Source organism: Bactrocera neohumeralis, chromosome 4 (genome assembly GCF_024586455.1).
Source record: "Bactrocera neohumeralis isolate Rockhampton chromosome 4, APGP_CSIRO_Bneo_wtdbg2-racon-allhic-juicebox.fasta_v2, whole genome shotgun sequence".
Lineage (NCBI taxonomy): Eukaryota > Metazoa > Arthropoda > Insecta > Diptera > Tephritidae > Bactrocera > Bactrocera neohumeralis.
The window spans coordinates 16,666,113-16,693,504 of record NC_065921.1 but is presented as its reverse complement, the minus strand read 5'-3'; the positions used below and the strand labels follow the sequence as shown (position 1 = coordinate 16,693,504).

General features: G+C 33.5%; 2 protein-coding genes across 10 annotated transcripts in view; one reads left to right on the top strand and one right to left on the bottom strand.

The window, feature by feature from the left end:
* Positions 1-27,392, bottom strand: part of LOC126757074 (probable beta-hexosaminidase fdl) — a 49,089-nt gene that overhangs the window by 12,991 nt on the left and 8,706 nt on the right. The gene's annotated exons all lie outside the window — the stretch shown is intronic.
* LOC126757073 (uncharacterized) lies at positions 7,899-26,468 on the top strand. 9 transcript variants are annotated; one of them, XM_050470661.1, is made up of 4 exons: positions 7,899-8,015; positions 14,258-14,791; positions 17,650-17,797; positions 24,685-26,468. In XM_050470661.1, the coding sequence occupies exons 2-4, from the start codon at positions 14,289-14,291 to the stop codon at positions 26,287-26,289; spliced, it is 2,256 nt and encodes a 751-aa protein (XP_050326618.1). In that variant the 5' UTR covers positions 7,899-8,015; positions 14,258-14,288; the 3' UTR covers positions 26,290-26,468. The 9 variants fall into 9 exon arrangements, with proteins under 9 accessions (XP_050326618.1, XP_050326617.1, XP_050326614.1 ...); XM_050470660.1 differs by having other exon boundaries at positions 7,899-8,075; XM_050470657.1 differs by having other exon boundaries at positions 7,899-8,075; positions 14,145-14,791.

Here is a 27,392-nt window from a genome sequence, read left to right as displayed (position 1 = left end):
TGTGATATCATTTTGAGTGAAGCAACTTTTGGACACTTTTGGAGTTTCCGGATACTGCCTCAATGGAAATAACTATCAAGGATTGTTGTGTTGAGTTTAGACGTGGTGAAATGAGCTCCGAAGACGTTGAACGCAGTGGACGCCCAAAAGTGGTTGTTACCGACGAAAAAATCAAAAAAGTTCACAAATAGTTTTGAATGACCGTAAAGGGAAGTGGTTCGAGATAGCTCTAATCATTCTTAAATATTTGGGTATGAGAAAGCTCTGTACAAAGTGGGTACCGCGAGAGCTCACTTTTGACCAAAACAAAAAAACGACGAGTTGATGATTCGGAGCAATGTTTGGAGATGTTCAAGGGAAATGTGACAATGGATGAAAAATGGCTTCATCATTTCACTCTGAAATCCAATTAACAGTCAACCGATCGCTGTGGACAGCACACGACCAACCTTCTCCAGAGCGAACGCAATAGTCGGCTAAAGAGGTTATGACGTCTGTATTTTGGGATGCGCTTGAAATAGTTTTTATTGACTACCTTGAAACAGGAAGAATCATCACTAGCGACTATTACATAGCGTTATTGGACCGTTTGGAGGACAAAATCGCCGAAAAACGGCCGCAATTGAAAAAAAGTAAGTGCTGTGTCACCAAAACAATGTGTCGTGTCATGAGTTAGTGAAAACGATGGCAAAAATCCATGAACTGGGCTTCGAATTGCTTCCGCGTCCACTATATTCTGCAGATCTGGTCCGCAGCAACTACTGCCTGTTCCCATAACTTAAAAAAGAATTCCTACTGCGAAGAAATTCTCGTCCAATGAAACGGTGATCGGCGAAACGGTGGAGTATTTTAAAGCAAATGACAAATCGTAATACAAAAATGTTAACGAAAAGTTCGAGCGTATAAGCAGTGTATCACCCTTAAAGTGGTGAATAATAAATTTTTAGTGTGTCCAAAGTATTGTTGGGAAAAACACACACCTGAAGTCTTTGCAGCACACAAAATGCTTTTGCTCATGAACAATAATATGCACAAAAATGAGTACGTGTATTCAGATATGTAAACATTGGGACAAAAAAGCACCCGGAAATTGTAATTAAATTCAGCGGGTAACTCATATTTCAAAACGATGTATTTTGCTAAATTCGTAGGACAGTCCTTAATTACTATGCCAAATATGAGAGCGATTTGTCAACCAGTTTGTTTACAGCAGCTGCTTAAGTCGGTACACCTCAGTAGTGCGTTGCGATTTTTACAATGGATAAAAATATCGAACAAAGAATTTGTGTAAAATTTTGTATTTCTAACCAAATTTCGTGTGCGGAATCGTTGCGATTGTTGGAAGAGGCCTACGGTGACTCAGTTTTATCAAAAACATAAGCCCACGAGTGGTATAAAGCCTTCAAAGACAGTCGAGAGATCGTTGAAGACATGCCTGGTTCTGGACGACCTTCGCCCTCTTCAGCTGATGAAAATATTAAAAAAGTGAAGGATATGGTGCTTTAAGATCATCAGGGAAGTGATAAAGATATAGCAAGACAGCTCGACATCTCTAGCGTGTCCATTCGGATGATTTTAGTGGATAGTTTGTAATGAAACGCGTTCTTGCTCGACTCGTCCCGATAAAGCTGAATTTTTTTTTAAGAGTGCCGCAAACAGGTCTCTTGATCGTGCGAACTCTGATCCCAAATTTATGAGCATTATAACTGCCGTTGAGCCATGGGTTTATGAATTTGACATGCAAACAAGTCAACAATCATCGGAATGAAACCCGTTTTCAGTCGATCGAAGTGATAAAATAAAATTTGGTGAAGGAGCTGAAGCTGAAGGCTGAAAGGTGTTTCGAGGACTGGAAAAATCGGCGGTACAAGTGCTTTATACCTGGTGGAGATTACTTTGAAGAGTACAAAGTAAATATTGATGAATAATCAAATATTTTGCAGTTGATTTACAAGTTCCGGGTACTTTTCTGTCACAATGTAAAGCATACATATGAGAGTATGAGTATTTTAATTAATTGACGCTTAATGAATTTCAGACACATATTTAATACATAATACAGCACACATAATTAACATACATACAAACATGCATACATTCATACATATGTACATACATACATACATATGTACTTATATACACTATGTCTTACCTTATATTAAAATTATACATATTTTCCAATAAATTTTAAATTAAGTATTCTGAAAATATTTTTTTTTTAATATTTAAAAAATTATTTTCAATAGTGAGAAGTATTGCTTTTATTGTTATTATTAATATTATTAATATTATTATTATTATGATTATTATTATTATTATTATTATTATTATTATTATTATTATTATTATTGCTATTGTTTTGTTTTTGTTTCTAGTTGCACGCGCTTTTACTGCTGTCAGCGTCTATATAAATGATTTAAGCACAATTTAAGGTTTTCGCTTCGCACATGATTTGGCATTATTAACACACTTTTAGTTTCCCTTTTTTCGCTCCACAAAGCAGCTTCAGCTTCCTTTCATCACAACAGTAAAGGCATTAAAAAAATATCAGACATTTCTGGCGTTGCGTTTGTCTGTCACACACGCACACACACACACACTAGCAAAAGGGAAAGCAACTGCAACATTTTACTCTGCTGCTCCTGTTGCCACACTAGCGCCCGCCGCACTCAACAAACACTTTGTAACAGTAAAAACTAGGAGACTAGTAAGAAAAAAGCAACACTTCACTAGTGGCCTCTTCAGTCCAAACAGCAAAACGCACGAGGAATTTTCGCTCTTTTTTAACAAATGCGTGTATTCACTAACATCAACAGCGCGTCTGCGGCACACATACACACACATGCAAATGTATAATAACGGTGCAAATGTTTAAATGTAGTGTGCTTCGACGAGTTTCGAGTCCTTGCCGCTGGTTGTGGTGCTAGCGAGTGCGCGCCTTATTTAACTTTGAGCACAACATCGACCCAACGGCGAAGCGATGCCAGCCAGTGCTTGTCAGACATCGCGTGCAACAAAATTACTAGCACAGCAAAACACCAAAAAACCGCACACAAACACACAGGCACAAAGCGGGACAATAAAACCATAAAAACACAGCGAAAAAAACGAAAGAAAAACACACAAAAAGCGAAAATTCTTGTGTTTTTCCTACAAGTGTATGCGAGTCAAAAGGCCAAATAAGATAAGTAAGTGTGCGTTTATGTGTGTGTGTGTTGGTGTGATTAGTGTGTGTGTGTGTGCTTTTAAGTAAAAGGCGTAGCACCAAAACACAAGCAATAAACAAAGCTCCCAGTCACAATTGAAAGTTTTCGAGTGAGGCCCAAAGCGTGGAACGCTGCAAAACCCCGGTAACAGGCTAGCAGCGGCGACATAGCAGCCGATGTCGTAATGCGAAAAGACAGCAGTAAGCGAATATTAGAATGTTGACCTCTGTGATTTGTACGTACTAGACCAGCTATAATGGTCTACCTTTGGGCAATTCTAATGGTGTTGCCAAGCCACTAAACTCATTTAGTAGGTAAGCCTTTCGCCTGTACATTCTAATATGTCTGTTTGTATGTGTGTATTTAAAACAAAATGTTAAGCGCACAAATCGGCTGCAGATTGACATAATTCAACAGTCACCGCTTTGAAAGCCATATGCTTATAGCCCAAGCGCGCGAAATTATAATAATAATTATTTGTCTCTGTTAGCAATAAATATTATTACAGTTAAAAATTGTAGAAATTTATAAAAACAAGAAAACTATTTACTTCGGCTGCACAGAAATTATAATACCCTACACAGTTACAATTCTTATAGCATTAAAGGGTATAGAAATACTTTTGTCTTGACAAACAAAAAAGTTCTCCATACAAAGACTTGATTTTGATCGACCAGTTTGTATGACAGCTATATGCTATAGTGGCCCCATCTGAACAATTTCTTCAGAGATTATAAGGTTGCCTTGTACAATAATTCACACCAAATTTCGTGAAGATATCTTGACAAATAAAAAATTTTTTCATACAAGGACTTGATTTCGTTCGATCAGTTTGTATGGCAGCTATATTTTATAGTTGTCCGAACTGAACTTTATGTTCAGAGATTGTAAGATTACCTTGTACAATAATCTATGCCAAATTTCGTGAAGATATCATGGGAAATAAAAAAGTTTTCCATACAACGACTTGATTTTGATCGGTCAGTTTATATGGCAGCTATATGTTATTGAAGTCCGAACTGAACTTTATGTTCAGAGATTGTAAGATTGCCTTGTACAATAATCTATACCAAATTTCGTGAAGATATCGTGACAAAAAAAAAGTTTTCTATACAACCAATTGATTTTGATCGGTCAGTTTGTATGGCAGCTATATGCTATAGTGGTCCGATATCGGCTGTTCTAACAAATGAGCAGCTTCTTGAAGAGAAAAAGACGTGTGCAAAATTTCAGAACGATATCTCGAAAACGGACGGTTTAGTTGGCGCAGACAGAAGGCGGACAGGCATGACTACATCGCTTCAACGCGCCCCACTGACACTCTATATACTTAATAGAGCTGACGACGTTTTATTCTAGGTGTAACAAACTTTATGACAAACTTAATATACCCTGTTCTGGGTATAACAATTCATAAATAAAATTTATTAAATAAGTGGTGCTTATTAACTACCAAACTATATAATTTGATATTTTAGGATAAGCACACAAAGCGGCGAGAAACAAAGAGGCGATGAAATCATGAAATCAAAGCAAATGCATGAGAACAATATGAACAACAAGACAATAAAATATGGAATCTATATAAATATAAACCCTTTACAACCATGAGATATAGATATATATATCTTTATGCCTGCTAAATAACACGCTAATACCGTTCTTCACACCGCTATTTGTCCAGACTCATTTATACACTATTATAAAATATATTTCTGCTTAGTAATAATTTGATGAAGAAACTTATAAGACATAAATGCAGAAGGCATCGGCAATAAAACAGTATAATAAAAACAACGCACAAGTCTAGCTGTTGCCTTTCCTAATCTACGCTTATCGCACCGACTAGATAGTCAGTATGCCTATCTAATGTTCTTAAGACTTTCAAAATAGCATTTCTGATATTTACAAACAAACAACTTTTAACATTTAGTTCTAGGAAATTGCGGAGGGAATTAAAAAAGATTAGTTTCTAGAAGACATAAAGAAGAAGTGCTGACAATAACAATATTTTAAAAACTCGTCGAAGGAAAAACATTCTTCCAAAAATTGTTCTGGCTCGGAAAATTTCGAAATTGAAAAAATAATATTACTTTAAAATAAACATTATTACTGGCGATGAGTCCATACTACAGAAGGCATCTCTAAGCGACCTTGAGCAATTGATCATCCTAAATACCCCTATTCATGTCATATTTAAATTCACTTCACCGTTTGGTGAACAAAACTATTATATGTACTAAACTATTTGTAGCAACAGGTTGCAAGAGTATAAAAAGCTGAAAGAGGGAGAAACATTATTACGAGAAACAACTAAGAATGGAGGAGGTATCAATAATTTGTACTGGTTTCCTAAGGGAAAGAGAGTCCGAGTCGCTCTGGTCAATAACACGGAATCAAGGACAACTATGGGAATACTTTTTAACACCCAAGAAAACAATCAATTGTTGTATAGACTAGACCAATATAGCACCCTGTTTAAGGATTATATCAATTTGTCCATCCAGAAATAAAAATTGTGCAGAATTTTATAACGATTGAAATGCATTCCCTTGAACCCGTAGTCGATCTCCGGGAGACCTCCGACAAAAGGTCTCTGAACATGAGGAAGATTTATTATTACACAAAAATACAAGTAATGAAAAAAAATGTCGATATTTTAAGAAAGTCGATTTTTGTGATGAAAATATACACTTCCGAGAAGGTTAAAAATTTAAATTAATATCAAAAGTTATGTATCCTCAAAGAACACCTGACATATACATATATTTTAGAAGGTCGATCGGTCCAGCCGTTTTGAAGGAAGTTCCCTCACAGACTCTGAAATCTGCGTTCGAGAAAAATACATTTCAACTTTTGGGAGCAAAAAAGAGGAGAGAAAAATAATTTTTACAAAAACGTTCCTAATCCGAAACTACTTGCCAGATTTGCTTCAAAATGTCGGAGAATATTCTTAAATATACTACTATGAGAAAAATAGTATAACTCTGTTTTCGGCCGATAAATCGTCTGTTTCCGGGTACTAAGCATAGATCCAAGACTCATCGTCAGTAATAACACGTTTCATGACATCTTGGTAATCGGAAAGCATTGTTTTACAGACGTTACCGCGACGCTGTTACTCGAAAAAATTTAATGATTTTGGAGCCAAACGTGCTTTCACTTTTCTTAGTTGCAAATGATCTTTCAAAAAGATTTTCACTGATCCTTCCGATATCTCAACGACGCCAGTAAGATCTCTGACTGTTAATTGTTCTCAAGCACAAATTCCTTTATTTTATTGATAGGTTCATCATCAGTTGATGTTGATGGCCGTCCTAGACGTGGTTCGTGGTCAACGCGTTCACGTTCGCTCTTTGAATAATTTGTACTAATCAAAAACCATTATCATTGAAGGTCTATACCAACATTCTGAATGTTTTGGCACCAGACATTTGCTTCCGGTCAAACTTTGTTGAATAATTTCACTCATCGTAAAAATCGCCGAATGCACTCTTTGTACTTCAGAAAGACAAGTATATACTAAACACTAATGATGATTTTGATGTTTGATGTCACAGACAGTCATATCAACCTAGAAAAAAAAAACATTTCGACGAATAGGTTTTAGCGCGAAATTTAAATTAAAAAGTCTTACTATTTTTTGCTCACAGTAGTAACCCTTTAAGAGAATGGAGTAACTGAACATAAAACCTTCTGAGGATTACGATAAAGTATTTTCTATGAAAGGAATCGATTTTTATAGAAAATTAATTAATTAAAAATTTGCCGAAAAACATAATAACAATAACACAAATATTTTTAATTAGCCTTATTATTATGATTTTTTGCAGCCTAGGCCCACTGAATTAATTCAGGTAAAAACCCTGAGCGAAAATTTAATTTTTTATTAAATATTTTATAAGGATTTTATTCCGCCGAAGCATTACCTTTAACATTTACTAGAGAACAAATAGTTTTTAAAACATTTTTTTACCGTTAAGGACACGAAATGTCCTTGTTTATATTTCAAGTGAACCAAATTTCTGACAGCAAATCTTATGGCCAAATAGATGTATAATATAGTTAGTTTGTGCACATGTCACAAACATGAAAACAAAATACCTTAGTAGTAAAGTAGTTAAATTGATGAGGAAAAACAATGGCAAATTGTGCTTGACGAAACTCTTTAACGGCTGCTTTGTGTGCCAACAAAAGAGAGCAGCTTAGCGTGTTTCTCTTTTGTTAGCCCAATTCGTACTAGCAAATAATCTGTCTGCTGTTACGGTACTTCCGAACCTACACTAAAATATGGTACTGTTATGCGGCAACAACAACAACAACAACATCAGCAAGCAAAAGCCGACACAGCAGTTTGTAAAAGCCGCAAGCGGCGGCGAGAGTGATTCGATTCGATACAGTTAAGTGTACGTAGTAGCCGATTGTTATCTGCAAGAGTTGCGTGTCCTTTGCGAATGAGCCGATTGCCGATGGGAAGGTCGTTGGGTGGCGGCCGGAAATGGGCGCCCTATGCATTTATGTTGTGTGCATATATTTCCAATGTTGTCGTGTTAGTAGAGCATATTTGCAAGCGTATGTGACCGAGTGTGTGTGTGTGTTGAGGTCTTTAGTATGCGCTGAAGGAATGTTTTTGTCTTTTCAGTATCGAAAAGCGTGGATCGTTCGCAATAATATTGTTGGCGGTCGGCAGTTTTCAGTCGAACAAATGGCGGCCAAGTGTCAAGTTGTACGAATTGATTTCGATAGGCTTCGATGCTCGTGCGAGTGAACTCTTTGTTATGACTGTGCGTGTTAATGCGAACGCTTAAGGTTACAGTGAGAAAAATTTTTGGGTGATTCAGAAAGTCGTTTGCAAATAAATTTAACGGTGTGCGTGAACAATTTTTTTAATTGTAATGAAATTAAAAAAGAAACTGCATGTTAAAGAGAAAATAAAAATTATAAAAAGAAACAAATTGCAAACAAAAAATTAAGCAAAACAAAAACATTTAGAAAAAGATTTAAGAAATTATAAAAAAACAAATATAAAAAAAAAACAAAACAAATATAAAAATAAAAAAAAAAAACAAATAAAAAAAATTAAAAAAAAAAATAAAGATAAAAAAATGAAAATAGAAAAATTTAAAATAAAAAAAGTAAAACTAAATTTAAACAAAAAATAAAATTAAATTAAAAAAAAATAAATAAAATACAAACACATTTAAAGATTATAACACAAAAAAAAATACAAGAAACAAAAAAACCATACATTTTTATATTACTACAACTCTTTTAATATCTATTACTGAAAACAAGTTTTCTTTAGAAACTATTTTCTTCCAAGATCCTTCTGAATTTTTTTAATTTTTACTTACTGACAAATGTAGGCTTAAGTCATTGCAACATGTTGAGATGTGAACATGTGAAAATTTTATAAATTGATAGACTTTGCTTGATATTCAAACATGCGCCTGAATGTAGGCAATTTTTTTTAGAATAACTATTAATAGCATAATAAATAATTTAGTAAATTTAAACCAATGCCAGCTAAATTATTATTAGGCGTAAGCGATAATTTGGTTTGTTGTGTAATTGTCAAGTAACATTGCTTAGAAATTGGGTTTCAGGCAAACGCCTAATTGTATGCAATGTTGCAAGATTTTTATTTTTTTCTTAAATACTGTAAAAGTAAGAACGTTCTAAATTAATGTTTACCTTTATTTTAGTACGAACCAAACTTTACAGAAAAGACTTGCCTACATTTAGGATGAAATAGTTTAAGTTTCACAATCAAGGTAGAACAACAGTTGTTTATCAAATTAGCGGAAGATATAGGTATTTTTGGAAAAATTATGACACATGACACATAGTGTAGTGTAACCGTACTTCACTGAGGTTTTTAGAAAAGCGCCTAATTGTATGCAATGTTTCAGTTTTCTTTTTATTTTTTAAATTATAACCGCTATAAAAGTCAGACTTTTTAAATTTATGTTCAGTTTATTTTAGTTCGAAACATATTTTGCAAAAAACAGTTGGCCTACATTTAGGAGAAAATAGTTTAAGTTTCAGAATCATGGTAGAACAACAGCTGTTTATCAAATTAGCGGAAGATATAGGTATTTTTGGAAAAGTTATGACAGGAGATGTTTAGTGCAGTCAAATCGTAGAAAAACGTTGCCTACATTTAGGATGAAGTTGAAAAGTTTCACAATCAAGTAAGAAAAACAGTTGGTTATCAAATTAGCGGAAGATATAGGTATTTATAGAAGAATTATAACACATGACACATATAGTATATCTAACCGAATTTCACCGAAAGTTTGGATATTAAAAAAGTACCTAAAACGAATTCATTTTCAAAAAATAAAAAAACCAATTGCTGTAAGAAAATGTTTCCCATGAAAAATGTCTAAAAAAATTATAGGCAGATAGGTGGAGATGTCTGACGTTGCATCTACGCTTTTATGAGGTTAATTGCGTCCCCTCTGAACCACTCCGTGCTTTTGATGAAGTTCACCGATACAGTTTATACCAAAAAATTATAATAATTTCAAGCATGAGAAGCCCTTTTAAGTGCATACTAAATACAGTACGTGACGGTATAAATTTAAATTCAATTTAAACAAGTAAAATTTGGAACATTAGCAATATATATCTTCTATTCATAAGTTAAACACGACATATTTAACTCAAACTCAACTTATTATAAATTTAATTAGGACATTCTGACGTCGAGTCCTGCATTAAATATTAATAACTACTCATTTTTGTTCTTCCCTAAATAGATTACTTTAACACGAAATTAAAAGTCATAAGTAGACCCCAAAGTACAACAAAAAGTTAATATACAAAATAGACATCACTTTACAAACTAACCGTTAAATTGTGCAATTAACTGATGCATAGTATTATTTGTAATATTGGACCGTTATTTAGAACAGTGAAAGCGTCACACAAACGCCAAGTGGGAAAGTAGGAGTGTAAATGAAGCACGAACGCAATGCAGGTGGCAGGAGTCTTACTAATACAAACACACAGACATATTCACACCTGCACTGCGCTTGTATTAGTTTCGTAACTGGCAATCGTGCTAGACTAGACTAGACTCGCTAGCACGTACTCTCTATCCTGTCCTACTAGTTTGGTAGATGTGAGCGAGCTGCGTAGTCGTGATGGACGACCGAAGGAAAGTCGCAGTAAGAAAATCGTTATTTGAAAAGCGTTTAATGCAATATAACTGTCAGTGAGCAAAGCAAGTGATTTTCAATTAACACTGTAATCTGTAATCACAGTTGAAATCAGCGCTAAAGTAACAACGTCAAAAGAAAGATTTATAATTTTGCTAAAAGATAAAAATAAATAAATAAGTAAATGATTTCCTTCAATTAAATTGCAACTAATAATCGTGAGTGTGTTCTGTTAGCTGGTGAATCGGTGAACTAATCGATGCATCTGACTTTTGTGTGTGTGGTTTAATTACCTAAGAGGGTTTTGTAATAATTCAGTGAAAGGATTTGTGGCATGTAAGGAATTTGCTTTGATTATATAAAAAATCTTTTAATATTTATAAGAAAATCAAATTCAATTATCTACGAGTCTTGAATTCCTTTATTACAGACAAAAAATGTTAGAAAAAATTTCAAATATGAAATGTTATGTAATTTTGAATAAATACTTAAAATGAAGCGTGTGCAAAATCGTTTTCAATATTTTATAAGATTATTTTCGGAAAATTTTTTATTTTCATAATTTTTTTTTTGTCCTCAAAATCGATTTTCAAACCTTCTTAGAAGGTAAAATATTTTTTTTAATTTAGAGGGATTTTTTTGTGCACTGAAAATGTCGGACTTATATTACATTCGCATAACATAACCGTAAAACCGAAAATATTTTATTAAATTTTAATATTTTTTCAATTTCAAATAATTAAACTTTTTTTTGGGCACTGAAAATCAACATTAACTAGGAATTATACTACACTCGTACAACATAACCTAAAAAAACGAAAATTATTATTTTTTTCAAATGTTTATATTTTTTTATTTCAAATAACTTAAGAATTTTATTTGTTGCCTTGAAAATCGACTTTAACTCAGAATTATATTCGCACAAGACCAAAAAAACCGCAAATTATTACTTTTTTACATATTTTTTCCAACAATTTAACACTTTTTTATTCACACAACTTAATCTAAAAAAGCATGTTACTAATTTTTTAATAATATTAATAATTTTTTTTAACTTAGAAGGCTTTTCTTGTTACCTTGAAAATCGAATTTAACTTTTATTCGCCCAACATGCCTAAAAACGCAAAAAAAAAAAATATTTTATTTTTATTTTTATATTTGTTCTATATTTATTTTTAAATTTATTCTAATAATTTACCCAAGTGTTGTATCGAATATTAGAGTAAATAAGTAGTCATATTTTAGACCTTCACAATTTCTCTGAATGCCATCCTAAATGTATGCTTCTACAATATTTATTTTTGGCAAACAAAAAATTTAGTAGAAGCAGAGAAAAAGCTTTGCCTACAATCAGGCGCATTGTAAAATTTGAAATAGTCGATATATAGATCACCTACAAAATTCGATAGCTTAAGGCGTTATACGAGTATATATTTGTTTTTTATTACGTTTTCTCAAATTGTATACTTTTGAGATTAATTCTTGCAAATTTTCTAAAGATCTGAGCATTAGAGCCAAAGTTACAGCTCCCCACATGAGCACCCAAATATCAATTATATCAAAATAATGCTTTTCAAAAAGACGCATTGTGGTGAACACAGTTTCTCAAAGATCACGTGGGTCGTAATCCGGATCGATCTAATTGTTTGCAGTCTACTTAAAAGCTGCAATATCTCATACTTGAATGAAGGAATTTTCTTTTGAAACGTAATATTTTTTTTGGGTAAATGAATAAGAGACCTTCAAAAATCGAACTTTTCAGTTAAATCATCATTATTTGTAAAGAAATTGTTATTTTGCCAATGCTATAACACTCTTCCCAAATACGAAGGAACTTGTTTCCGATTGACCATGAAATAGAAAAGAGCGATGAATATTTCAAATTGTGAGCTTCACACATATTCTAAATACATAAGTACTACTATAATCAAATTGAAAGGTGAATTTTGTCTATTTCATCTCCTTCAAAGTAATTCCCTCCCACTGCAATACACCTATGCCAACGAATTTTCCAGTCATCATAGCACTTGGAAAAATTCCCCGTCGTGATGGCCAACAGAGCCTTCTTCGATTCAGCTTTTATATCCTCAATTGAGTCAAATCGGTGCCCTCGGAGAGGTCATGTGAATTTGTTGAATAGCCAGAAGTTACACGAATCTAAATCAGGCGAATGCGGTGGTTGCGGCGCGATATTAGTTGAAAATGTGGCGAAATGATGGCGAGTAACCAATGCGGTATGAGATCATGCATTATTGCACTTCTGGGTATATATTGGTTATAAATGGTTATAACTGACAGCGGAAACTGCAAGTTTTATGCTACATACATGATATGTAATATGATGTAGTGAATCGTAGGCTAAAAAAAAACTCAATTTCAAACAATATGTACCTTCGAATGCCTACTTAGAAGTTAGAGCCCCTTACAGAAATATAATGAAGTAGCCAACAGGTCGTATGAGTAACATTACTTAATTCACACGACAATAAAAACCGATAAAGATTTATGTTTGCAGCGATGTAAAAAATTCTTCAAACATATTTGTAGAAATGCTGCCGTGTTGAAAGTTCTTTGCTTGATCTAAATCCAGATCTGTTCCGGAGACGTGGAGACGTTATTTTAGCTAGATTAAGAAAAACCGAAATTTTGAGTTTTGTAGAGATTATGAGCCTATGTAATGAAATTAAGCTTCTGTCTGTAGTCTTATTATGAGAATAATAATGAACAATTCCCACTGCGTTAACCTTACAATAATTTTGTAAATCCTTCATCTTTTTAATGATATCAATTTGAAATAGGGAAAGTTTCTCAGAACAGTGGTAAATTTCCTCGTAATGAAGTGCATATAAGCATTATTGAGTTTCTCAAAATAAGTTCTAAAAACTTTTGGTAATATAGTTCACAAATAACAAAGTCGTTGTATGGATCTTATGAAGTCTTACCGTGAGACCTTGAAAGATATTCATCAAAAACTTGAAAAAGAAAAGTAAAGTAACTTTTCACGAGCGAATTTTAAGCTTCAGCCAGATTTTTGGATACATTTTTGTGCTAAGTAACGACTGACTAACAAGAAATTGTGCAGGAAATATCAAAAAAAACGGATATTTAAAGTGAAAGTTCTTTAGACCCTGTGATTTATTAAGTTTGCCATGAAGTTTGCAAGAACCAGATGGAAATGTCGAATATTTTGTAAAGAATATAAAAATGATCTGCGTGACGAGATGAGTCGATTTATCCAAGACTGTCCTTTGACCCGTTTGCCTAGCTGCTTATACGCAAAATAGTTCCGCAGTTTTAGAAATACCGATCTGAATTTTTGCATACGTCTACTTCTCTAAAAGGAGTTGCTTCTTTGTCGGAAGCACTAATATCTGGCTACTGTAGGATATAGCTGCCATACAAATGACTGATCAAAATCAAATACTTGTATGGAAAACTTTTTCATTTGAAAAAACATCTTTACGAAATTTGGCGCAAATTATTCTCCAAGGCAACACTACAATCTCCGAACAAATTGTTCAGATCGGACTGCTATAGCATATAACTGTCATACAAACTGACCGAACAAAATCAATATAATCATCTTTTTATCTCCCGTTATGTCATAAAAATTCAAATGTTAACGATGTTAAGAGTATTAGAGCTTCGATGCAACCGAAGTAAACATTTTTTTTTTCAAGTTTTTAGGTTATGTTATGCGAAAAATAATATATAAATACTATTATCATTGAAGTGGCTTCTTAAGTTATTTACTGTGCTTTAACTACCATAGGTAATCCATAACTACTTAACAACCCGACTAAAAGCAAATGTAAACAAAAACGCGCAAATATAGCCGATTTACGTCAGAAAAATATAATCAAAACAATTTTTCTAACTCACTAGTGCGACGTTGAACCAATAACAAAGAGTCTCGATGATGTCCTTAAGACGTTTAGCAGTAATTGCACCGTTATCGCTCATGCACAATAAGCACAACAACACTTCAAATGTGGTTAATATGACAACAACAACCACAACAACAGCAACAACTGCAACATCAAATGTACAGCGGAAAAGTGCAAAGGAAAGCACAGCAACAACAAATGTTGACTTTAAGCAAACACAAACAGCAACAGAAACGACAACAACAATTGTTAACAACAAACACAATAATAAGCATCAAATTATCGACGATGTTAGTTACACCGATGAGAGCGCCGCCGGCAATAGCAGCGATGACAGCAATGAGACATATACGAGTATAATTAACACATACGCGGACGGCGGCAACGGATTGCAAACGATACGCGCCAGTTTCGGCGTGAGCGGCCTCTTCGGCCACAGTCCAGGTGGCATTAGCAGCGGTGGCAATATCGGCAGTGGCCATCAGTCGTATCCGCACGCAATTAATGGAAATGCCAATTTACTGTTATGCGGGTGAGTTAGTGCAAATGCACAGGCACATATGTACATACACAAGACAGCACAACATTATTGTAAACAAAGATTGCTACACAAGCCCAACCGCAGTGTGTGCTTTTAACCATCACTTAAGCGCTCATTCGATAATTTTCGCCACATGCAAATTGAAATTTTAAATAATTTTAATTACTTTTTTTGATAAAATATTTTAAATTTTTAAATAATTTTAAATTTTTCGTACATTTTATTTTCTGTTCTTTGACAATGTTTTTAAATCTAATTTTTTGTATGTTTTCTGAAAGTTAATAAATTTTTGAAAGTACTTTTGGGTTTGAAATGTGAAACAGGGGCATTTAAATTGCTATAGAAAACTTTAGTCTGTTCAGATAGTTATCGAAAATAATCGATAAACTTTTTCTGGTGTGGCGCAGGATTTAGTATTTTTTATTGTTTTAAAAAAATGCAGGATTTTAGGATTTTTTTTGTCTATATCTCAATTTTTTATTGGTATAATTTTTAATTTTTTACATTGTGATAGAATTTTAAAATTTATATTACTTCGAGCGTATTTCGTGATTTTCGATATCAAAATTTTTACAATAATAACTAAGCGATATTTCTTCTAAATATTTTTAAACATATTTTACTGTTATCAACAATCTATGTACTTGCGATTAGCGGCTAAAAGTTAGAATACGAGATTTTTTCAATCACATTCGCTCGATATTTTTAAAATGTATGTATATTTTTAAAGAACTTTATGTGAGAGAATAAATTAAATTTACCTTTACACTAAATATAATGTAACTATGCTAAATATAATTAACAGCTATTTTGAAATTTCCATAAATTCGATAGTTTTTAGGCAACATTTAAAAATTTTTTTTCGATAAAATATTTGTTAGCGCAAAAAAATTTGTTTTCGATAAATTTTTTTGCGATAACTGCATTTTAATTATTTTTTTCTATCTATCTATATTTTGCTTGCTTAAAATATTTTTTCCATCAATTGTTTTGGCGATAAAATATTTTTTTCGATAAATTTTTTTGCGGCGACAACATTTTAATTATTTTTTTTCGATCAAATATTTTGTATGAAATAAAATATTTTTTTCGACAACAACATTTTAACTAAATTTTTTTTATCAAATATTGTTTTTCGATAAATTTTTTGCAATAACAACATTTTGATTAATTTTTTTTTTATCCATCAAACATTTTATTTTTCGATAAAATATTTTTTTCTATACAAATTTTTTTCTATAATTTATATTCGATAATTTTTTTTCGATATAATATTTTTTATCGATCAAATATTTTTTACCCACAGCGATTTATTTGATTCCAATTGATCGATGACTTTAGCTCAATTTAGTTAATATATATTTTTAATTTAAAAAATTTTAATAATTAGTTGTATGGCAGATATGTGATATTGTTGTCCGATTTGGGCGTTTGCGACAAATGATCAATAGAATATAAAAATGCACTTATCTTTTAAAACTCATTCGGATATCCCAAAAACTGCCGAACACATTTTTATGATCCCAAAAAAAACTTCGCCTTAAAACTCGCTGACTTAAAACCGAGTTTGGATCCATAGTCACTTAGACAAAATTTTTGAGATTGATCTCTAGAGCATTTTCCACAAGGCGACTTTTTCTTTTTTAAAACTATAAAATAATTTACACATTGCTTTTTAAATTCCCAAAAATTCCAAAAATCATTTTTAGGCTGTCACACTAAATATGTCCCTTAAGCGAGTAAAATAAAGCAAAGAATTTTAAAAACTGTTAAATATTAAGAAAACATTTATATTGACCTGAAACATGTTATTTTTAGAGCAAAAACGATATATTGTTTTGCTTTTGCATATATACTTACAATTCTGTTAGTATATAATATTCAATTTAGTACATTTTGTGCTAAATTACAGAATTTTATGACCATAATAATAGTCCGCTAAACCAATAAGGATATTGTGACAATAGCAATGTCTGCCTGTTTCAATTATATTAAATTACATAAGCGCACATACAAACACTTATACAAATGCATCACGTGTCTACAAAGCAAACCTAACTGTCATTTTAACAAAGCAATCGCATTTATTTTTGGTATAATTTCGCTTGAAATGAAAAATGTAGCCAATATCTTTATACCAAAGCACAATTAATGCAATTTTTACTGAAATTGATAACTTGCAACCGTTATAACAGAGGCATTTCTGCACCTTATGGCCATACTCAAGAGTAATGACCGATTATTGACTATGCGTTTGGACCATAAATATAAATGTAATTATTCAATAACTTTATTTGTATTTACCGAATTGTGAACAAACATGCATTACATAGACCATATACATATATATTTAGTTATATATATACATACGTAAATGAGTTGCATGTTAAATGCGATTGACCCAAAGTGAAACAAAAGTCACGCGAACACGCGCGCCGCTTACACGTTGGTCACTCTATTGATTTTACTTTTAAAATATTTATGACCAACAAAAGAAGTGCATAAGTGTGAAACAATAAGTATTATAGAATGTTAATCCAGAAACCATTTCAAGTGCTGGCATAAATTTCTCTTTTTATCGACACCCACGTTGAGGTTATTTATAGCGAACGAAAGCCTCGTGGAAATCAAAAATTTCTACCAGAAAAAATATCCATCACTTCACGTCACATCAAGTCAATGACGTCACTACTTGCATATTCATTAGATTAACAGCTTGAACCCAAAATAATCGAAATAACTGTATTTCTTGCTTTAATATTAATGTAGCCTTCGTCTGCTTCTCCAATTTTCCTCATTTTCCTCTGTTTTCTTATATTTATTTGTTTGTATTTGACCTTTTCTTGCAGCGCCATGCTGTCAGTGGTTACCACCATTTTATGCGTTGTTTGTTATTGTTGCCATCGCAACATAAAGAAGCGCACCGAAGCGGCATATCGTCAACAACACCAATGGCTGGAAAGCGATCCCAACATGGAAATATATAGTGTGGAGCAGGTAAGTTGGCACCTAAACGCTTTAATGAGGGGCAGCGCTTTTTTTAATTGGGTATTAGGGGAGTTTGCAGTGTGTAATAGATAGTTTAACTTTTTGTAATCATTAGCAGCTGTTAGCTTAGTGGTTAGAGGTTAGAGGTGCGTGCTGTGAGTATGAAGCACTTGGTTGCGCTCCTAGTTCCGGTCGAAGCAAATTAGGTCGACTTAAGCCTTAATAGCTTAAATGATCTGATTTCATAAAAGCAGTTAACCAAGTAAAAAGGATTGCGTTAAAATAAGTAAACTGGAAAATATCCCAAAAATCGAACAAAATTTTGGGACTCAGAAAAAATATTTAAAAAGCTAACCATGATTAATTTGGACCAAAGTTTATTGTTTTATTAGAAGCTCTGCTTGAACTGCGTTTCGATATTATCTTCACCCACACTCCAGTCTTTGTTCGTTTTCATACAGAAACTGTTATTTAGAATATCATAGACGGCCCGAATGAATAGTGCACAACAATTGGAGCAGTGCCCGTCGACCTCATAGAATAGTTTTTGCGGAAGGTTATTGCTTTGCGGCCTCACAAAATCCAAATCGTGCAAGAATTGAAGTCGAATGATCATCAAGCGCGACGCACATTTGGTGAATGAGCCCTAAAGGAGATGGAGACGAAAACTCACTGTTACACAAGGGGAATCATTGGCCACATTTCTTTAAAAAAAAATTATTGTTAATGCTTTGGAAGAGATTGTTATTGTTGCCATTTGGTCTCTCGGCTGGAATTTAGGCGAGCCAACCGCGGCGGTCAGTAAGGCGAAATCATTTTTAAAACATAATAGCAACCAGTTATCTTTATATGCTCTTTATTTCTTCTTGGAAACCATATGTCTAAAACACCCTTTATATCAAAATTTTCAACTAAAAATCATAAGAATAATTCTTGTACTGCTGGTCCAAAAGACTCAAGTAGCTTTTCGAGTAAAGTATAGGTCATACAGCAGATCTATGAGAAGTGGCTTATACTTCAACAACTAAAAACACATTCATTGTGATGACAGGTAACTCCTGAAGTTCGAACAAAAAAACTCCTGGAACTAACGTACTTTGCTGAGGGCAATTGAGAGGGACACACTAGATCTCATTTTGCACGGATTATCTAGGGTGAAAAGAAAATTGCCATTTCTGATTTTGCTGCGGCAAATCTTAAAACGCCACGGACCGATCGATTTATTCCGATTCGCAAGTTTACCTGGATGGTGTCAGATCTATGATATTTCATCCCGTGCTGGAAATGTCCGAAAGCAGTTCAGCAAATAGTATCCTGTAATATTTATAACTTATTGTGCGAATGCCAATTAGATAATAACTGATAAGAACCCCTGCAACTAGAAATATGGAAATTTTGCTGGGGCCGAAAAACTCACTAGAGTTCCTGCGAATTACCAAGGTTCGGCAAAAAATTGTCACTTCAGGTTTTACTGTGACAAGACACCCACATTGCTTTTATCATAAAGTATTTATATTGATGCAAGAAAGCGGTATATCCGAATAATTACGAGTATCATATGCTATACATGCTCGTATATATATATATATGTAAGTGTAGTGTATTATCGATCCTTTGCATATGTGCATATTTTTGTTTTGTGGTCATATATTTCATAAGAAAGCTACAAAATAGTATACAAAATAGTTTATTTTTGTTGCTCAAAGGTAAAGAAATCAATATTCGAATTTGGGATATCAAAATAATGTACATACATTGATGTGTGTGTAAGTGAATTTGTTGGGCTAGTGTTCAGTGGAAAGGAAAAGGTGTTTTCTTAAAATAGTTTACAATAGGAAGGCAGTTGGATATGTCATTTTATTGCCGATTTAATGATGTAAGTTAATCACTAACGTACTAACCTACTAACGGTAAATAACATGAGTAGCCTGTGGGAAATCACAAATAATCGTGGGTGGGCTTTAAATGATTATTTTCATAGTTAAAAAGCTACTTAAGGGGTTACATGGGAGTCCTAGGGTAAAAATAGCCTTTTTCCAACAATTTTTTTCTCATATAAAAAATTAAAAATTTCATTAGAATTTTTTATTGTTACAAACACACTACCTGTATTAACGAATAAATTCTGAAATATTTGAAAAAAAAAATTTTAACTCGGCCATTGCGACGCTATTTCCGGTGATCCCTCGGAAAAAAGATGCGCCCGCGTTGATAGAATAACTTCTTACAGTATCAACTAAAGTGAAAAAAAGCTTGGACGAAGGAAAAAACTGGAAATTGTATTTTTGGCAGACATTTTTACAAAAAAATTGAAAATTTCGCGACTTTTTTTTTTCAAATAATTGTAATCGAAAAAAACTCCTTCGTCCAAGTCTTTAAGAATTAATTGTATCTCAAAGATAAATGTGAAACTTTATGAAGATCGGTTGAGTAGTTTTAGAGAAATCGTACCAACCGACTTCAAAAACCCAGTTTCGAGAAAAACGCATTTATAGACGGCGCACTTAGCCTAGCTAGCCTCGAGCGCGCAAGTTCTCAGTGATGAATCCCCAAAACTATTACTCGGATCAACTTGAAAATTTAAAACAATATTCCAATATTTTAGAGGTGTTGTAGAATTTAATAAGACAATAAAAAAATCGATTTTTTGAAACCCGTAAACCCATGTAACCTCTTAAGCCCAAACTAAGCTCTTGCTCAATTGTTCTAATTGGAATTAGCTCAAGTCCAAAACCAAAAAAAAATTAATATTTCTATGGATTAATATAGTTAATGATAGAAAGGCTAGTCTAAATTTCGATTTTGACAAAATAGTGACAAAAAGTAGTTTATTTATGGAAAAAATTATAGTTCAGAGTGGCTTAAAAATTCGAAATTATTATCAAAAATCCTCTCCCTTCAATCATTTACTAAAAAACATATTTAAGGTCGTGTGGAAATCTCAAATCGTATTTTTGCTTAAGTGATTCACTGATTTATCAAGCTATTATCGTAGTTAGGCCGCAACTAGCCAGCATAACCTCCAAACACATGTACATACATCCGCTCCACCAGTGTGTGCTGTTTAATAATAGTCATCCACCATCAAAAAATATGTAATCAATACTCACTTCATATGCAGAACCTTAAGTACAGAACTTGACAGGACACCGGTCACTTACAAAATTGGGTGCGTGGATAAGGAAATAATGTGCTGCACGTAATTAGGCGCAACTCAACGTATGTTAAATATTTTATAAGTTTGCTCTACTTTTTAGAACATGTCTGCAGCTAGTTGTAATTATATTTTAAGAAAGTAATACGAAATTTAACGCTGTGACAATTAGTGATGAGAAAAGTATAGTCGAACGCAACTAACAACAACTAATTGTAGTGAATCATAACAAATAGTATTTTCCACGCCACACCAATCCACAGTAGACGTATATCCTTTCACCTTAATGTGACTTTACGACTGTTCGCCGTGTCACTATTTTTCAACGTTTCACTTTGGTCAGCGAAATTCGTCGAAATGGCGTTCTTTACAAACCACACCACATTAAATCAAGCGCTTTTCTTGCAAGTTGAGCTGTCTTTCTTCGACTTTATTGATAGTACATATCTGCTAAGTAAACATAATTAAGTTTTATGCGACATTTCTGTTTGCCTTCGCCTTTGCCTTTAAAGGCGGCGTCATGTCAACACCAGTTGCTGTGATAAGTTTTTGGGTTAAATCGGACATTTGCCATCATTAAATCAGTAAATTAATAGCACAAGCAAGTAAAGTGTAATATACTTGCTTTTTGTTGTTTACTTAGCGCGCCACAACTACAGTGCATGCATGCATATAAATTGTAAGTTCCATATGTCAACACTAAATTGAAATCGATTAAAGCAGAGCTATATATCCTTATTGATTAAAGTAGAACTGAGTGGGGAAATTGTTAGTAAGAATTGGAGAGTTTGAGTAATTAATTGAAATGCTGAAATTTGTAGAGTTTCATACAAAAGAGATAAAGTATTACTTCTATAACCGAAATAAAAGAGGCGCAATAATTTTTGAGACCAAAAAAATTAAATAAAAATGATAATAGTATGAAACATATTAAAAAAAGGAAGCGAATATAACAAAAGTTTAAAGAAAAAACTAATTTTCGGACGATGGGTAGTCGAGAAGGGGCAGTTTTGCATCATTTAGTGGTGTCTTTTTTGCATTTTGTGATAAAACTTACAGTAGCAACGCATATCATATATTTTTTATACCATCAAAAGATGGAGATTTCAATAGAGAAATTTACTTGAAATTTTCACGAAATCAGAGTAATCAAATTGTCTGTAAATTATTTTTCTTCTTTGCAATATTATCTTCGTTTCCAATGGGTTTCATATTACTATTATTTTTTCGCTTTTTAACATTTCTAAATGCTTCAGCTGTGGTCTAAAAGAAACCTGTTTAAAGAAAATTTGTTAGAACTTTCATTGAAATATATTTCGTCACCCAAAATACAAAACAACGTATCATCAAAAAAATCGATATTGAGTTTTATATTGCTCTCAGACATAACCAATAAATAACCATTTTCTAATCAGTATATAACATATATGTATATAACCAATTTATAACCAAAACTCAAATTTTGTTTCAATATGAGTGGTTTCTATTCTATCGTTTTTCCTTCGCTTGTACACTTATGAAAAGTGATGTTACGTTGTTTTGCATTTTAGGTGACGTTTTGAAAATTATACTAGATATTAAAGTTTTAAATATAACATTTTCCATGCCATACCTGTTTTCAGCTCTGTTCAAGTTAATTTTTCACAACCGAAACAAATCATACAATCTAACTTTATGCAACAAAATATATTGAGTAGTCGAAAAAGTCTTTTCGCATTTCTAATCAAACTCAAACTTTTTATATATTTATACTAATACTTTTTTTATATTTATACTAATAAATAAATAAACAAATATGTACCATTTTGATCGACCAGTTTTTGCCTATTTCCGCTAGAGACATTATTCCATCAGTGTAAAACTTTCATCAGTATAAATTGAAATTTCCAGAACGGTAGCGAGCGAACCATTGTTGTGCTACACGAACTGATACAGCATCGTCTCCGTAAACTTTAAAAATTTCAATGGTGGCTTCCGTGGCATTCTTCCCTTTTTTATAAAAAAATTTTTATAAATTTCTTCATTATTTTCACTCATTTTTGAGCTGTAACTTTTTTTCAACTTCCCCGAATTAAACTTTTACGACTGCAATGACATCTATTGACGCAATACGAAGAGACTTTTTCGACTACACAACATTTTTAGTTGCTCTAAATGAATAAATATGTAAATAATAAAAATGTTTATTCCTTCAAGTAGTTGAAAGCAAAGCATGAACTAGCGGAAAATAAAAGTAACCAATATTCCTAAGCCAGTAGTTTTAGGATACCAAGGCGTATGAGTAACTACATTTGCAGTGATCTCATATGAATGCTTATACCTTAATTTGTCAAAGTTAATACATGTTTTTCAGTCACATACATATATTTGAGTAGTTATATATATATGCATGTGTTTAAAAAATCTATAAAAGTAAAAGATTAATTTTTTTCTATCATATGTCTAATTACTTGGTTGATTGATGGTTATACTGCTGAGATTATGTGATAATTTAACGAAGTATTCAGTATTTATTTATTTAGGTTACTCAAGTATGATTAATACCATACTAGTATATTGGTTAATTTATGATAAATATTACAATTGGCAATAAAATATATTACAGAAATATATGATTAATAAATATGTCATATAAATGATAAAAAAATTTATATAAAAGCAACATATGAAAAAATAATAATTAAATTAATAAAAGCAGTTATGTATATATTTCTTAACAAAATTTTTAAAATATAATTGAATATTTCTTTTTTTAAATTTATTTTAATTTTTAGCATTTTTATGTCAAATGCGTAGAGTAAATAAGTAGAAAATATGGCAAAAAAAAACAACAATGTTGAACATCGCTTCAAATAAATGTGAGCACCTTTTGAATATTTACCAACCAATGAAGGCGTCGAGTTAGGTTTTTGTTTGTCAAATAATAACACACATAATCATACGAAGACAATATTTATCTATTTTACATGCAATCAAATAATTTACTGTGTGCTTCCACACTTTTCGCTTGCTCAGTAAGTGTGTAGTAACAAGAAAAACTTTAACTTCGGCTGCACTGACGCTATAATACACTTCACAAGAGTATTTATAATAGCATAAAAGGGTATGAAAACTCTTTTATCACGAAGATATCTTGTCAAATAAAAAAGTTTTCTGTACAAGAACATGGTTTTGATTGATCAGTTTGTATGGCGGCTATATGCTATAGTGCTCCGATCTGAACAATTTCTACGGAGATTGTACTGTGGGTTAAAAAAGTAATCATAGCCAAATTTCGTGAAGATATCTCGTGAGATAAAAAAGTTTTCCTTACAAGAACTTGATTTTGATAAATCAGCTTGTATCACAGCTTAGTTTAGTAAAAACTTCAACAGTTGCATTTGGGTCAAAAAGAAAGCAGTTCTAAAACCAGTTTAGGAAAATCTATGTGAGATATATATGCCTTGACTTTAAATAACTTAATCCTTTTTAACTGGTTAAGAACTAGTCTTCAACAGACTGGTTGCATTTGGGTCAAAAAGAAAGCAGTTCTAAAACCAGTTTAGGAAAATATAAGCGAGATATATATGCCATGAACTTAAATAACTTAAACCATTTTAACTGGTTAAGAACTAGTCTTCAACAGACTGGTTACATTCGGGTCAAAATGAAACCAGTTGTAAAATCAGAAAATCCATGCGAGCTATATATGCCTTAAACTAAGATAACTTAACTATATTATTTTCTTTCTATTTCCTTATAGAGCTACGAAACCTCTGGACTATTTTTGGGTGAATCCAGCGACGGTTTCACCACTTTGGCAACACTGCATCATGAACCGCCACCTTCGTACGATGCCGTGGTGGCCATGCAGGAGCAACAATTGCTGCAACACCAACTTTACCAACAACAATGCCGCCTACAACAACAGCAGCAGCAACATCAACAACAGCAAATGCATTTACAACACAGTTCGCCGCCGCCCGGCTATCGTTCCACGCTCACCGTCAACGACATGCCAACACCGACAATATCCGCATCGGCCGCAACCAGCAACATGGCCATGGACACGCTGAACAACGACAGCAACGGCAATTTGAGCAGCAGTTGCAACATCAGCATCAGCGGCAACAGCATTGGCGGCAATAGCTGCAGCAATTTCTTCGCTTGCGGCAAGCCCACGGCGTCGGCTAATAGATATAACAGCAACAGCAACAGTGCGGCCTTTTTCAACATGAAGAAAGCGCTGAACGCACAGTCATGCTGCTCGCTGCAGCGCGCTGAGGTCGAGAATATGTGGAACGCTGCCGCGGCTGCAGTGGCGGTGCGCGCCTCACATGCCACATCCTCGCCCTGCGGTGCCGCCAGTCTGGCAGCGGCCAATGCAGCCGGCAGCAGCAATGGCAGTAACAACAACAACAACAGCCGCAGTCACATATCGCCGATGTTGTTGGCGCGCAAATCCTTGCCGCTGCCATTGACGTTGCCCGCGAAATTCACAGCAAAGTCGGGCGCACGTCGTTACCTCGCACATCAAAGCACTTATTATCGTCGCGGTTGCCCACTTTGTGGCAAATTTCGTTACGACGTCGATGATGCACTCACACTGTCAGTGGAGAGTGGATTGGACGTGCCCGCAACCACTTCAACATCAACAGCGACAGCGGCTGCAGGGCGTGCGCCGGCGTCAGCAGCTGCTAATGACAATGATGCGGATGGTGAAGCAAGCGTGTGCCGGGATTTGAGGTTAGGTGACAGCTGTCAGCAGCTAACTGCGTTAGACGATGTGGTTTTGACGGAGGGCAGGGGCGGATGTGAACGCCAAATGGCCGGAAGAGGAGGAGCAGATGCGTTGGGCCATGAACGGTTGGATAAATGTGCTTGCGTCGTCAATATTTTGGAATCCCCAACCACTGTAATTATTGATAGCGATAGCAATGGCAACAATAACAACAGCAGCATCGTACGAATTAATGGCGCTAACAACCTAAAAGCGCAGCCTAATGAGTTGCACAACGAAACGGCTGTTGAAAGCCCCACAGTAATGATCGATCAGAACGCAAACGACCAGACAGTGACCGAACATGAGAGCTTGGCCGCAGCTCAATGCATGGAGTTGACCGAAAATGTGAATGTTGAAGCTGTTGCTTCAAGTAGCGCTAGGTGCGCGTCAAATGCTGACACCGAGGCTGCCGCAAGCACCGTTTCGGGCGACGTTTCGTTGCCTAATTCACCCGAGGATAATACTTTGGATGTTCTAAATGCCAATAGTGGCATCATAAGAGTTGACATGAGTAAGGTCATCGATCAGACGGGATTACCCACCTATGAAGCAGTCGCAAAGTTGGAATCTAGTGGATATGTGTGAACTTATTGACGCTGCTTAATGAAAAGACAGATGTGCTTTATTAGTTTTAATTGAGAAAAAGTCAAGATATATTTTATAGTCACTAAAAGTGCAGGCGATTTATTGAATACACAGTACATATTTAGCAAAAAAAAATATCGTAAAAATAAAGAAAAAAAATTATCTGCAACCAAGAAAAATCGATAACTTTTATTTAAAATAATCTTTCTAAGGTCGATATTTTTTTATCTAAAATCCATAGCAAGCTTTTGAAAGCAATAAAGAGTACATGCAATTGGTATAAAGTATCTAAAATCGATAACGAGTGTTAAAAATCGATATATTTTAACGATACATTTTGATATTCGAAATCATTAAAGAGAACATACAATTGGTATAAAGTATCTAAAATCGATAACGAGTGTCAAAAATCGATATATTTTATCGATAAAATTAAAAAATCGATAAATAGTATTTAGATTGAATGAGTTTTCGAAATCGATAAAGTGTGTAGTGCAAGTCTACAGCAAATGTTTAAACCCTATAATATCTAAGATCGGTAAAAAAAACATCGATAAAATTAGGCTCGTTATTTTTACCAAAAGGTTAAAGAAGATTTTTTACATGCAACCGCTACAAAATATCTAAATTCAATAACAAGTATTCGAAATCGGTGAATCGCATACGATCAGTGCTACAATCGGCACCAAGTTTCTAAAGTTAATAACGAGTACCTGAAAACCATAAATTATAATAAATACTTACGAAATATTAACGCAATCGATAACGAATATTTAAAATAATGATAACTTCTGAAAAATTAATGTAATCTGCACAGGAATCTAAAGCCTTCAACGAATACTTAGAATCGATAAATTGTACTGCTAAAATATTTATCGAAACACGTATTAAGTATAAAAAATCGATAAGAATACAATCAGTATCAAGAACCTATAATCGATAACAGGCAAATTAAATCACTTATTTGCGCCTATAAATTTTTTATTATAATATTATACAATAAAAAACGGTAGCTGATTATTAGAGATAACGATAAACGAAATATCGATATATGCTTATTAATCGATACATTGTACTGCTGAAGTTCGGATCGATATATTTAA

Coding starts and splice junctions, on each gene's coding strand:
- LOC126757073 (XM_050470661.1), top strand. CDS start 14,289: ATGATGTCCTTAAGACGTTTAGCAGTAATTGCACCGTTATCGCTCATG. Junction 14,792..17,649: donor GCCAATTTACTGTTATGCGG/GTGAGTTAGTGC, acceptor CTTTTCTTGCAG/CGCCATGCTGTCAGTGGTTA. Junction 17,798..24,684: donor AAATATATAGTGTGGAGCAG/GTAAGTTGGCAC, acceptor ATTTCCTTATAG/AGCTACGAAACCTCTGGACT.